Raw genomic sequence first — 12,405 nt, forward strand, 5'->3', positions numbered from 1 at the left:
CCTAACACTTATCAAACACTTACTATATGTCAGGTACTGTCTAAGCGCTTTACAAGTAGAATTGCATTTAATTCCCACAACTTTGTGGGGTAGATATCATTATGCCCTACTTATGGATGAACCCTCATATTGGTTGTGGAAGTCCCTGGAAAAGCTGGCCAGTGTCTTATGAACTGCTACCATGGTAACCACTGCTTTGATCAGCAATACAAAGAAAAGGTTTCTCCAGCAGTGCCTACTCAAGCCTCTTGTGCTCTAGAAATGGCAACACTAGGTTTGATGATATTTTTCAGACTATGGGTTATGATCCATTAGTCACTCATGAAAACAGAAAAAGAAGATACATCTTTTCTTGAAACCTTTGTTTTCTTGCTGTAGTTGGAAGCCACAGGTTTAGAATGCTGGGGGCGGGAGGGGGGGGGACGGACGGACAAGGGCTCTCCCAGTCACGAATCGCATTTAACACTTCATATTTATCATGACAAAAGTTACAGTAAAAAAGAACCAGATACCACAATTATCTACCAATAACACCACCACAAGGAAACTTGTTATTTAAAATATATAATGTAAATATGGTGTTGATATTATAAAAAAGGCTTATGAAAACTCAAGAAAGGTCAAAGGGCATACAAGCAAATATATACAGATCGTTCCCTTAAAAGATAATTTTAATATACAGAATAAAATGCAAGATCTTATTTTTCACTTTCCGCAAATTTGTGTGTATGAATGCTTTTAAATCTGACCAGGAAAGTTTATATTTTGGCTCAATACATGATTAGACTAACTGTATGATCAAGTCCGACTTGATTATTATAAATCATAGAATTTAATAGAATTTACTTTGAAAATCTATTATTTTGATAGAGGATGGATTTCTAATTTTTTTCTTAGCTAAGAGTTGATCCAACTTTAGCCTGAAAACCAGATTCAAAATAAGCTATCTTCTTTGACAGCTGGTCTTTGTTTAAGCTTAATCTAGGCAAATTATTTAATACTTTATTGAAGATCATACAAAAATTCCACAATAAATAATGAAAAGAGTACGTAAAATCATAGACTCTGTTTGCAATACAGAAAATACATGTCAGTTCTGGACCAAAATAATCATTGAAATACAAAAAGTGAGAGGGAAAGATGAAAGGATTTGCAGTGTCTGCTTTTGGTGGTCAGCTACAACAAACCAACAACCATCACCCGTTTGGGAAGTGAAGGTGGGTTTAATTTGCAGATAAAGAATGTCTCCGGTAGTTTAAAAAAATATAAACTCTAAAAAAGCTTGTGAATCATATACAAAAGCAGCTGTTTGAGACCAAAGATGAAACTGGAAATTGTATGTTAGCACCGCCAGCAAGCGCAGGGCCTGTGACTCCTCTGTCCAACTCTCTTACGCAGAATGCAGACTTGACTGTTGTACATCATTTACAGGTATAAAAATTGGCCAGAGTACAGGGTTCCTGTAGGTAAAGTCTTAAGCCCTAAGAGGCACCAAGCGGTTACAAAGGCTAAGTGACCATCTGGATCACAAGTTCCGACGATATAATAAATCCCGTGTTGCCTTATCAACTTTTTGCTGGTAGTCCTCCAATTTGTCAAGTATTTTCTGCGACAGCTATTGGAGAAAAGGAGGAAATCATTACAACACATGTCAAGGACTATAAAAGACTAAGCTGTCATTTTGACTTTACAACCTGATTTCCGTAATGAAGATGTTAGCCACTCTGCTTCATTTAATCACTATCCAGTATAGGAATCTGCTTTGGGACTCTACTGATGAAACTGGATTTGTTATACTACTGTGTTTCCCCGAAAATAAGACATCCTCCGAAAATAAGACCTAGCGCATGGAAAAATAAGACATCCCCTGAAAATAAGATATAGCGCATCTTTGGGAGCAAAAATTATTATAAGACACTGTCTTATTTTTGGGGAAACAGGGTAGTATATATAATACTCTAATCCTGCTTGCCTAATGATTTTCCAATTATGCAAATCACACCAAGATCTTCAATAAAAGCATTGCCAGCTCTTTCCCTAGAACTGAGGAAAGGCCACAACTGATTTAACTAGTCATTTTATGAAGGGACAAGAGGCTCGCAGTTTAGGACCCGAAATTCATGCAGCCAAGCCTGCAACCTCTCACAGTCCGGGAGTCCCCTGGGGAGAGGGCCTAAGCTAGCAGTCAGACATTCTTAGCTCTGCCATGGAAGCAGGAGAGGCTCCAGCCATTGCCACTGCGCTCTGCGCTCAATAGCTGTGAGCTCAGCTCAGGGCTTTTGGCTGAGTGGTGCTCCTCCTGTGGGAGTGCATGGACCACCAGGGGGCAGCTCCTGTGTTGAGCATCTGCCCCCTGGTGGTCAGTGTGCATAATAGTGATCAGTCATTCTGCCATTTGGTCAATTTGCATATTAGCCTTTTATCACATAGAATTGAGGCAGCATGTTAGAGGAATACATGGTGCTGCCCTCTCCTTAACTCCTTGAGAACTGGAGAGCCAGCCATAAGGTGTAACAGATAGTGCAGGGGCATAGAGAGGAAAGACTGACTCACTGCAATGTTGTGACTGTTCGCACTGTTCTCTCCCAATACTTGGAGAAGCTGATCAATGGAAGAGTATGGGAGCCACACCATTGGAGCCGTCGCAGACAGGGGAAACTGAAAGAAAAAATATCTATAATTGTTTTTTCCACAATAAGAAATTGCAGGAGTGCGTATGCGCACGCATACACACACACACACACACACACACACACACACACACAAATTGAAACCCCACCTACCTCCTTTCTCTTTTCAATCGGAGAACTTGTCCTTTTCTCAATGAAATTAAATATATTTTTAAATTTATATCATCTCTTATCTTAAAGGAACCTTAAGGCTCCTAAGTTTGGGGATAAACATACTCAACAAAACTTCTCTAAAATTTCAAGGAATGATACTATTTTCAGTCTGAAATTTAGATTTCAATTATCTGGGAAAAAGAGGTTTGGAAAGAAAAGCTTAACTTTGAATGTTCTGAATACTTTCCTGAGAGTTTGGGAGCTTGGCTCCACTATTAACTAGACCTGGATTTTAAACATGGCTCTCCTATTTATCATCTTTGCAAACTTTGGCAACTTCAAGTTAATACCCGAGGCTGTTTCCTCATGGGAAACAGGAAAAACAGCAGATAGGAAAAAGCTAAAGGAATTCATCACCACCAAATCATTCATATTATATGAAATGCTGAAGGATAGTCTTTAAGAAGAGGAAGAATAAAAAGATAAAGATAAAAATTATGAACAACAAAGTGACAACAATTACATATCTATCAACAAGTAAACCTAAAAATCAAGTGAATAAAAAGTCTGATAAACAGAAAAAAAAAAGGGGGGGGGAGGGGGGATTAAAACAATCCCTTATAGGCTGCTGTAAAGATTGAGAAAACATTGTTAGAGACTCAGCATAGTCTTTACACACAAAATGCCATTTAGTTCTTTTTAAAAAAAATATTTTATTGATTCTTTTATAGAGATGGAGATGGACAGAGAGTTAGAAATATCGATGAGAGAGAAACATTGATCAGCTGCCTCCTGCACACCCCAAAATGGGAATGTGCCCACAACCAAGGTACATACCCTTGACTGGAATCGAACCTTGGACCTTTTAGTCCATAGGCCGACGCTCTATCCACTGAGCCAAACTGGTTAGGGCCATTTAGTTCTTATTTATCTCCCTCTTTCAAGTACTAACTAAAGCCACACTCCTTTGATGGAGAAAAATGAAAGTATCCTCATTTTATAAACAGGAAACAGAAGACTCTTAGAGTGCCAGTCCTTAATCTTGGAGAAAACTAGTTGTAAAATTACTAACAATTAAGGTTAAATCTACTACTCTGGAGTCTAATTATTTCAGATCCTGATTTTACTTAGTGTGATAACAGAATAAAATGAAATGTTATGTATACATTAGAGGCGTGGTGCACGACATTGGAGCACTAAGGAGGGGCAGGGGTAGAGAGAAGGGGTCCCTAGGCCCAGCCTATGCCTTCTCGTAGTCCAGGACCCCCCGGGGGATGTCTGCTGGATTAGGCCTGGCTCTCTGCGGGCCCAAGCTGGCAGGTGGACATCCCCTGAGGGGTCCTTAACATTGCCACAGAGGCAAGAAAAGCTCCCACCACTGCTGGCATGCTCGCCAGCCATGAACCAGCTTCTGGCTGAGTGGCGCTCCCGCTATGGGAGTGCCCTGACCCCCCCCCGGGAAGCTCCTGCATTAAGCACCTGCCCCCTGGTGGTGAGTGCGCATCATAGCGACCAATCATTTCACCATTTGGTCAATTTGAATATCAGCCTTTTATTATATGGAACTAGAGGCCCAGTGCACGCGTTCGTGCACCACTGGGGTCCCGCAGCCTGGCCTGTGGAATCGAGCTAAAACTAGCTCTCCAACATCCCCGAGGAGTCCCAGATTGTGAGAGGGCACAGGCCAGGCTGAGGGACCCCACCAGTGCACAATCAGGGCCAGCGGGGGATGCAGAAGGTTGGCCAGCTGGGAGGAACAGCAGGAGGGCTCCAGAGTGTGTTCGGCCCATCTTGTTCAGTCCTGATCGGCTAGACCCCAGCAGCAAACTAACCTACTGGTCAGAGCATCTACCCCCTGGTAGTGAGTGTACATCATAGCAACTGGTTGACTGTCTGCCCCCTGATGGTTATCATAGTGAGTGGTTGAGCAGCCTTAGCATATCATTAGCATATTAGGCTTTTTGATTGAATGGCAGACTCATCAACCAGACACTCAGCATATTAGACTTTTATTATATAAGGATGCCTACCTCAATTCCAAAGTACTGGTGTCCTTTTCCCAGAACAGCATCCACATATTCTGAAACCAATTCCACAGCTTCTTCCAAAAGGTCATAATTTAAGTACAGACGGAGCAACTCAGCGGCATCAACCTTCTGTAAAGAGTTGGCGATTAAAAACATCTGACTGTTTCTATCTTAGGCAATGATCAAAGGATGTTTGAGTGTCTAATTCTCTGGCACTGATACTTCACTTATCTTGGTTTATTTATCTTGGGATAAGGTTTGGATTCCCAACAGCCCAGTTACCCTCTGGCACCTAGTGAGGTCCTATCTGTTAAGTGGCCTTCCTCTCCTGATTTGTGATGTAAGACACATTTTAGTTCTTTTCTACTTGTTTCCACAGTGGTAAACCTTCCCAGCAATGCTGAGTACTCAAGACAACATATTTACATTCTCAGAAATAAAAGAATGTCAAGTACAAAAGAAGTTAAAAGAATCATCAACTTTAAAAGCCTGAATTAAATTCATATTTAATTTAGGGAGTGAGAAAAGTGAATACAGCCTCAGTTTGGAAGGGCTCCACTCACATTAATTAGGATTTCTGTATCCTGATTGGATCACAACCAACCTTTACCATGTAAGCTGCCTTCTCTACTTTTTGACTTAAAAAAATGACTTTCTGGACTTTAAGCTTTACAAACTCTCTTTCCCTATTCTTCCAAGACATTTCAGATCTAATTCTTCTCAAACTTAAGAGTGCATCAAATCAAATTAGGAGCTTGTTAAAATATAGATCCTGCTTCCTAGCTCCAGAAAAGTTGATTTTCTAAGTCTGGAATGGGATGGGGCCCAGGAATATATATTTTGAAGAAGCCCACTATCTAAATAATTCTGAAACAGGCTGTCCAAAAATTCAACTTTGACAAAAATGAAAAGAATGCTGTAGTAATTTAAAACTACTCCACCCACTGCTGTTAATTTTTTGAATAGAGAATAGTAAATATGTGTCATGCATATACTCACTGTGCTAAATATACTAGTACATTCATTGTTCCGTGAGCACACAAGCATTAACTTAATCACTAACCTGCAGAACTTCACGTGGAATAGAAATTAAACTGTTTTGTTTTTAGTTAAGATTAAGAAGCTGCCCAAAGTATATAAGCCAGTATACTTCCATAAATGACTACCCTTTATATTTTTCTTTTTACTTATCTCAGAAGTCATTCAGAATGATAAAGATCAGCTTCTTACTCTCTCTACAAGTGAAGATGCCACTTACCTTATAACTGTTTATAAGCCAATTAGGCAGAGGCACTCCATGAGACAAAAGCTTGTTGATTACACAGTGGTGGTATAAGTTATTCTGGACTTTGTACCTTTCCAGGTATGTTGATAACAGTCGCCATGCTTCATCTGTAGCACTTGATAAAAGAAAGACTAATGAGTTTCAGATTCTTAACAGATATTTACAATACCATGTATTTACAAGGAAAAAAACCTTTGGCCCTGTCTGGCTTGGCTCAATGGATAGAGCGGTGGCCTGTGGACTGAAGGGTCCCAGGTTTGATTCTGATCAAGGGCACATGCATGGGTTGGGGGCTCAGTCCAATATACAGGAAGCAACCAATCAATAATTCCCTCTCATCACTGATGTTTCCATCTCTCCCTTCCTCTCTAAAATCAATTTTAAAAAATCGTTGGAAGCTCACAACTGAATTTATAGCTAAATGACACTTTATATTAGGGGAAACGTACTTGGGGTAGTACTAGAAACTAGATGACTTGAAGTCTTATATTTCCTCTCCCACCAGCCACTTATTTGGTGAGCTATACAATTTACTAAATTTCTTTGTTCCAAATTCCTAAAATATGAGAAATGGCTTAGATTACTGTTTTCAAACCCAATCACACACTATAATCATGTATGGGCCACGAATTTGACATGCTTGATGTACAAGTTCTGATTTAGAAGGCTAGGGTGTTATCTCATAATCTGTATCTTACATTTTTTAAGAGAGAGAGGATGGGAGAGAATGAGAAATATCGATTTGTTGCTTCCTGTATGCACCCCGACCAGGGATCAAATCTGTAACCTGGGTCTGTGCCCTGACCAGAAATTGAACTGGCTGGCAACCTTTCTGTGCATGGGACAACAACTAACTGAGCCACAATGGCCAGGTCTCGTAATCTATATTTTAATAGTGATTCTGGTGTGCTAATTTAGGGGTTAAGAGACGTCCAAACTATAAAATGCTACAATTCTAAAGTGCTATGCTGCATGATACAAATTGTAAATGCAATTCAAGGAAGGAAAGTTTTGAGAATTAGAGTTGTCAGAGAAGCATTCTGAGGAACGGAGATAGTCAGGCAGACACTAATTGGGTGTCCCAGGGAAGTACCTGGAGGGGGAGCCATCGCAGGGTCGGAGGAATACTAGGGCAGTACCTGGACTCCTTTGTGGTGATGACTGAAGAGAGCTGATTGACTGCGAGCCAGGCCCAGGCTTCTGCTTGTGCTGCCTCTCCTCCAAACTGCAACTTGATGCATCTGCAATGAAAATGGTTCCACACACAATAAACCAATTTGCTGAAAAGCACCACCTTACTTTGTTACTAAAAGTAGAGATATGATGACAATTTTAGCTCTAGTCTATTCTGAATTCACTACTGGGATATTGGCTCTTCTCCTTCCGTATAGCCAAAAACTGAATGATGCACAAGCCCAACAATAAAGAAAATTAATGTTGAAAAATTCTGGAAGTTGATATTTCCAATTCACAAAGTTCTTGACCAATATCTAGGTATAAGGTAACTTCAATAAGGAGTACTTTTTAAGAATGCTTCCAGGGACCAGTAGATGTCCTAAAGGGCTGAAAAGAGCATATCTTGGCTAAAATGGACACAAACATTCTTTTTCTTGGTGCCCTTCACCGGAATCAAACCAGGGACCCTTCAGTCCACAGGCCGATGCTCTGTCCACTGAGCCAAACCTCTAGGGCGACACCACTATTATTTTTTTAATTTTAATTTTTGACACCAATATTCTTAATCCAGGATATCTACTGTCCTATAGGAATGAGGTTCAGGAATGTCAGATCTCAAGAGAAGCTATAAATTAATTTAAAAAAATCACAATTGACTAAAAGAAATTAAACAACCCTTGTGTGAACTTAACAAAAACACTGGCTTACAGGATACTGGCTTGTGTGACCCCTGCTTCACGCTAACCAACAGCACTTTTGCATTAGGAAAATTAAAACTAGGGAAAGACAGTGTCATACATACTTGAAAGCAAGGCCCTCGAAGACTGGCGTTAAGGGAAGCTTAAATGTCTGACAAAGTGATATGGCAGTGTCGAAAAGGCCAGCTTGCACCAAGAGAGTAACCATCTCCTCTGCTGATGAGCTTCCTATGAAAATGGAAAAGCACCACTTAGCGCAACCAGAGGTATACGCAAATAAGCCCCAAACTGTTAACAAGTATCTCAGAATAACAACGAAAAGCATGCCAGGTACACTACCTGGCCCTCAAATGTGCTGTTGGTACCGACAGACTAATGCATCTTACCTGCAACAGCAACTGCTGACGGCTCATGCTGAGCCAGCGCGAGGCGCACTCGAGCCAAGGAGCACTCCTTCTCTAGGTCTTCCAGGTCCAGGATTTCAATTTGCCGACTCGCTACCAGCCGAAGACAGACAATTTCAATTCTCAAAGTACAAAAGAAGTGCCTATGAGACTAACCTACCCTGTCAATTTCCACTAAATATTAAGTAACTTTCCATTTAATTTCCAAAGGGAGAAAACGGGAGGCTCCATAAAGGCTAACTTAAAAAAATAAACCAATAGTTGAGTCAAATCAAAGCAGTACTGCAGTGAGGGGTGCTTACAAGGTATTCTACATATAATTCCATTTAAACCTTTTAGCTATAAAGTACTGTCTCTATCAGTAAGAAAGGAACATGCCCCAAATGAGAGGCAGAATTGAAACCGGGTGTCTCACTTTAGAGCCTAGGGTCTCTGAGCAATGTATCATGCCTCCATGATAGTATAAAGGAGCCTGATAAAACAAAAGCTTCCTATGAAGCTGATTTAAATGCAACAAGCAACAAAACATACTTTCAAAGCATTTTCATTTCTCATACAGCCATACCAAGTTTTGAAAGGACCACCAACCAACCAACTTTCAGCAGATTAAAATAACATGATGTTTCTCTCTGTTTCTCCCTCTCCATTCTACTCTAAAAATCAATGGAAAAATATCCTCAGGTGAGGATTAACAACAAAAATATAAAATAATAAAAATACAATAAAAAGGAACTTCACAATCTTTTTACAATATAACTACTAGACATATGTAATATATAGTGTATTACAATATAACTACAGATACTGCAGAAGTATATTAAAACATATATCAACCTAAATATTACTACTATAACAAACAATATAATTAATTACTGTCCAGCAAAGTATCAGTGAGACTACTGACTCACTCGGTGCAGCAGTGCACTCTCCATCATGATTCCTCTTAGGGGATGCACCAGGGCGATCGTACTGAAAAGACAAATTTATTTAACTGAAAAATTACTATTTTAATTTGAATCCAGAATTTTCCTGTTTAAATTCTTTCAACATAAATTATTCAATTAGCACAGCTCCTCTTTTAAAGGCACTGTAACTATCAGACAAAGAAATGGAGTGTTTGCCAGGTTGGTTTACTTAACTCTAACATGTAATTGGACTTGTTACAAGGACATGGATTTTATTTCCGTTGACTTTCCACGGTTGCAGTTATATGCTCCATGTGGAACTCTCGGGAACAGCCTACTAAATGTAGGAACTATACAATAGAAGTAGCTGGGTATATATGACATTAGCATGACAGAAAAAGTCAAAGTACACATCAACATTCTTTAAGACAGTAATTGTAGATTGAATAAAAACAAATGATATCTTTATTGAGCACTTTTTGCAGGCCAGGCACTCACAGTTCTAATACCCTATCAATTCTATAATGTAGACATAACCATTATCATCTTCTCTACTGCACTGGTGGGAGGGCGTGGCCTATAGGGATCAGCCTGCTGTGGTGCTGCAGGAGCGCTGCTCATCACGGTCAGCCGGTCAGCCGAGTGGTGCTCTCGCTGTGGGAACGCACTGACCACCAGGGGGCAGCTCCTGCATTGACTGTCTGCCCATTGGTGGTCAGCATGCATCATAGCAATAGGTTGACCAGTCGTTTTGGTAGTTCCACTGTTAGGCGCTGGGCTTTTATATATATAGATTTTATGCAAAAGGATAAATGGACAACCTAAGATTAATTTGCCTTTAGTTAGTCAGGACTAACTCCAAAAGTGCTCTGCAATACTTCTTCCTGATGATTCTGAACTTGGGAACTGAAGGTGTAGTAATATATAACAACTGAATTGCTGAAAAAATAGATTAAGTTCATAAATATCCCAGAAGAAATTTTAAATGAGGTCATAGTTCTGAAAGGACCAGAAAAATGAAAGTGAATTCCAGGATGAAAAGTTCTCATACCACTGCACCAGAAGCTGGCTGCACAATCCACGCGTATTCTGGACGAATAAGTCGTAAACAATTAATTGCAGCCAAATAACAGTTGCCTTGCTTCTCAAGTCCCCGGAGAGTTCGAACCTCTCTGCCAAGACGCATTCCGTACTCAAACATCACTGTGCCAGCTATAAGGCAATAATAAATTAGACATTAGAATTTCAAAAGTGTCTCTTTAGAAATACAAAGAGAATTTGCTTTACTTATCAAATATTAAAACTTAAAACAAAATTGCATTTATCTTAAAACAGTATGGCAGTTCCTAAAAAAATTAAGACCATAATTACTTTATGATCCAGAAATTCCACTTTTGGGTACATACTCCCCCAAATTGAAAGAAGGGTCTTGGAAGAGATATTGTACACCCTTGTTCATAGCAGCAGTATGAACATAGACAAAGATGGAAGCAATCAAAGTGTCCATTGAGGAATAAATAAAATGTGATATATGGATATAATGTAATATTATTCAATCTTAAAAAAAAAATGAAATCTGACATGCTACCCCATGGATGATCCTTGAAGAAATTATATCCACTAAGTGAAATAAACCTGTCACAAAAAGAAAAATACTGTATGAGCCCAGCCAGTTCAGTGATCAAGCATCAACCTATGAACCAGGAGATCATGGTTTGATTCCTGGTCAGGGTACATGCCGAGTTTGCAGGCTTGGTCCCCAGTGTGGGTTGTGCAGGAGGCAGCTGATAAATAATTCTCTCTCTGAAATCAATTTTAAAAATAAAAAATAAAATAATGTATGATTCCAGTGGCAAATTGACAGAAATAGAAAGTAGAATAATGATAGTTACCAAGAGCCAGAGGGCAATGGGGAGTTGTTTAATGGATAGAGTTTCAGTTTTGCAAGATGAGAGAAGTTTGGGGGATTGGTTGCACAAAAATGTGAATGTAACACTACTGAGGTTACACTTTAAAATGGTAAATGGTATTTTAACACAATAAAAATTATTTATTAATGCTAATTAATTCTTATTTAGAAAAGTAGCATGTTAGTTATTTCAAGTAATAAATTACAACTTAATGTTTTAACACGATTAAAATATCAATTGCAAGTTGTTTAATGAGTATAGAGTTTAAGTTTTGCAAGATGAAAAGAGTTTAGGAGATTGGTTATACAGTAATGTGAATGTATTTAATACCACTGAACAGTTAAAAAGGGTTAAGGCATTAAATTTTGTTACGTGTACTTTACCACAATTGCCATACCCCATCATGTAAAATGTTATTTTTTACTTTTAAATATATTTTATTGACTTTTCACAGAGAGGAAGACAGAGAGATAGAGAGTTAGAAACATCGACGAGAGAGAATCATCGATCAGCTGCCTCTTGCATACCCTCCACTGGGGATATGCCCGCAACCAAGGTACATGCCCTTGCCCGGAATCAAACCCGGGACCTTTCAGTCCACAGGCCAACGCTCTATCCACTGAGCCAAACCAGTCCCGGCTATTTTTTACTTTTAGATACTACATTCCTAGTATCTAGCTTAGAGAGCTAGTCTCAGCCAAATTGTCACCTCTCTCAACCCAGGGTTCTGAGATCAAGAAGTGTTTAGATGGTCTGTTTAAGACATACTCTTATTTTTTTTAATAATACTTTAGAAAGTTGAAGAAGATACTATTTTCCTGAGAGCATGTGACTCTTGTGACCAAATAGCATTCAGTTTTTGAATGAAACTTTTTCATTCCAACATTTTTGAGTGTCTGCAATATGTGAGACATTTTGTTAGAACAGATGTTCAGACCTTGCTCCAGAAAGACCCGAACATTTATCCAGTTAACTGGTCTTAATCAGACTGATGTAAGGGATGTTGCCATAGTGAAAGCAAACAATGGAAGATCTTTAACCAGTATTTCCCCTTCTGTATGATACAAGAAAATAAAGAATATGCAAACATGTTTTGTCATTAGGAATATTAAAAACATGTCTACAAATTACTTCTACTCATTCTTTCCAATGAAAATCAGCAAAAAATCTAATGAAAAATTCTGAGTGAAAATGGTATAAAAATGATAGATGTTCAA

At 39.1% G+C, this 12,405-nt stretch overlaps 1 protein-coding gene across 4 annotated transcripts in view; it reads right to left on the reverse strand.

Annotated features, from left to right (window-relative positions):
* Window positions 1-656: 656 nt before the first annotated feature.
* The window catches only part of NUP160 (nucleoporin 160), a 37,933-nt gene continuing 26,184 nt past the window's right edge, over window positions 657-12,405 (reverse strand). For 2 of the 4 annotated variants that reach the window (XM_036427107.2, XM_036427108.1), the window contains 9 exons: window positions 10,330-10,490; window positions 9,282-9,342; window positions 8,356-8,466; window positions 8,074-8,197; window positions 7,235-7,336; window positions 6,069-6,210; window positions 4,814-4,939; window positions 2,554-2,658; window positions 657-1,615 (listed from right to left, as the gene is read on the reverse strand). In XM_036427107.2, coding sequence (XP_036283000.1) covers window positions 1,526-1,615; window positions 2,554-2,658; window positions 4,814-4,939; window positions 6,069-6,210; window positions 7,235-7,336; window positions 8,074-8,197; window positions 8,356-8,466; window positions 9,282-9,342; window positions 10,330-10,490 — 1,022 coding nt within the window. In that variant the 3' untranslated portion in view covers window positions 657-1,525. Of the gene's footprint in view, window positions 1,616-2,553; window positions 2,659-4,813; window positions 4,940-6,068; window positions 6,211-7,188; window positions 7,337-8,073; window positions 8,198-8,355; window positions 8,467-9,281; window positions 9,343-10,329; window positions 10,491-12,405 lie in introns of those variants that run through there. The other 2 variants (XM_045577572.1, XM_045577573.1) reach the window with 2 other exon arrangements.

This window comes from Pipistrellus kuhlii, unplaced genomic scaffold (genome assembly GCF_014108245.1).
Source record: "Pipistrellus kuhlii isolate mPipKuh1 unplaced genomic scaffold, mPipKuh1.p scaffold_m20_p_9, whole genome shotgun sequence".
Lineage (NCBI taxonomy): Eukaryota > Metazoa > Chordata > Mammalia > Chiroptera > Vespertilionidae > Pipistrellus > Pipistrellus kuhlii.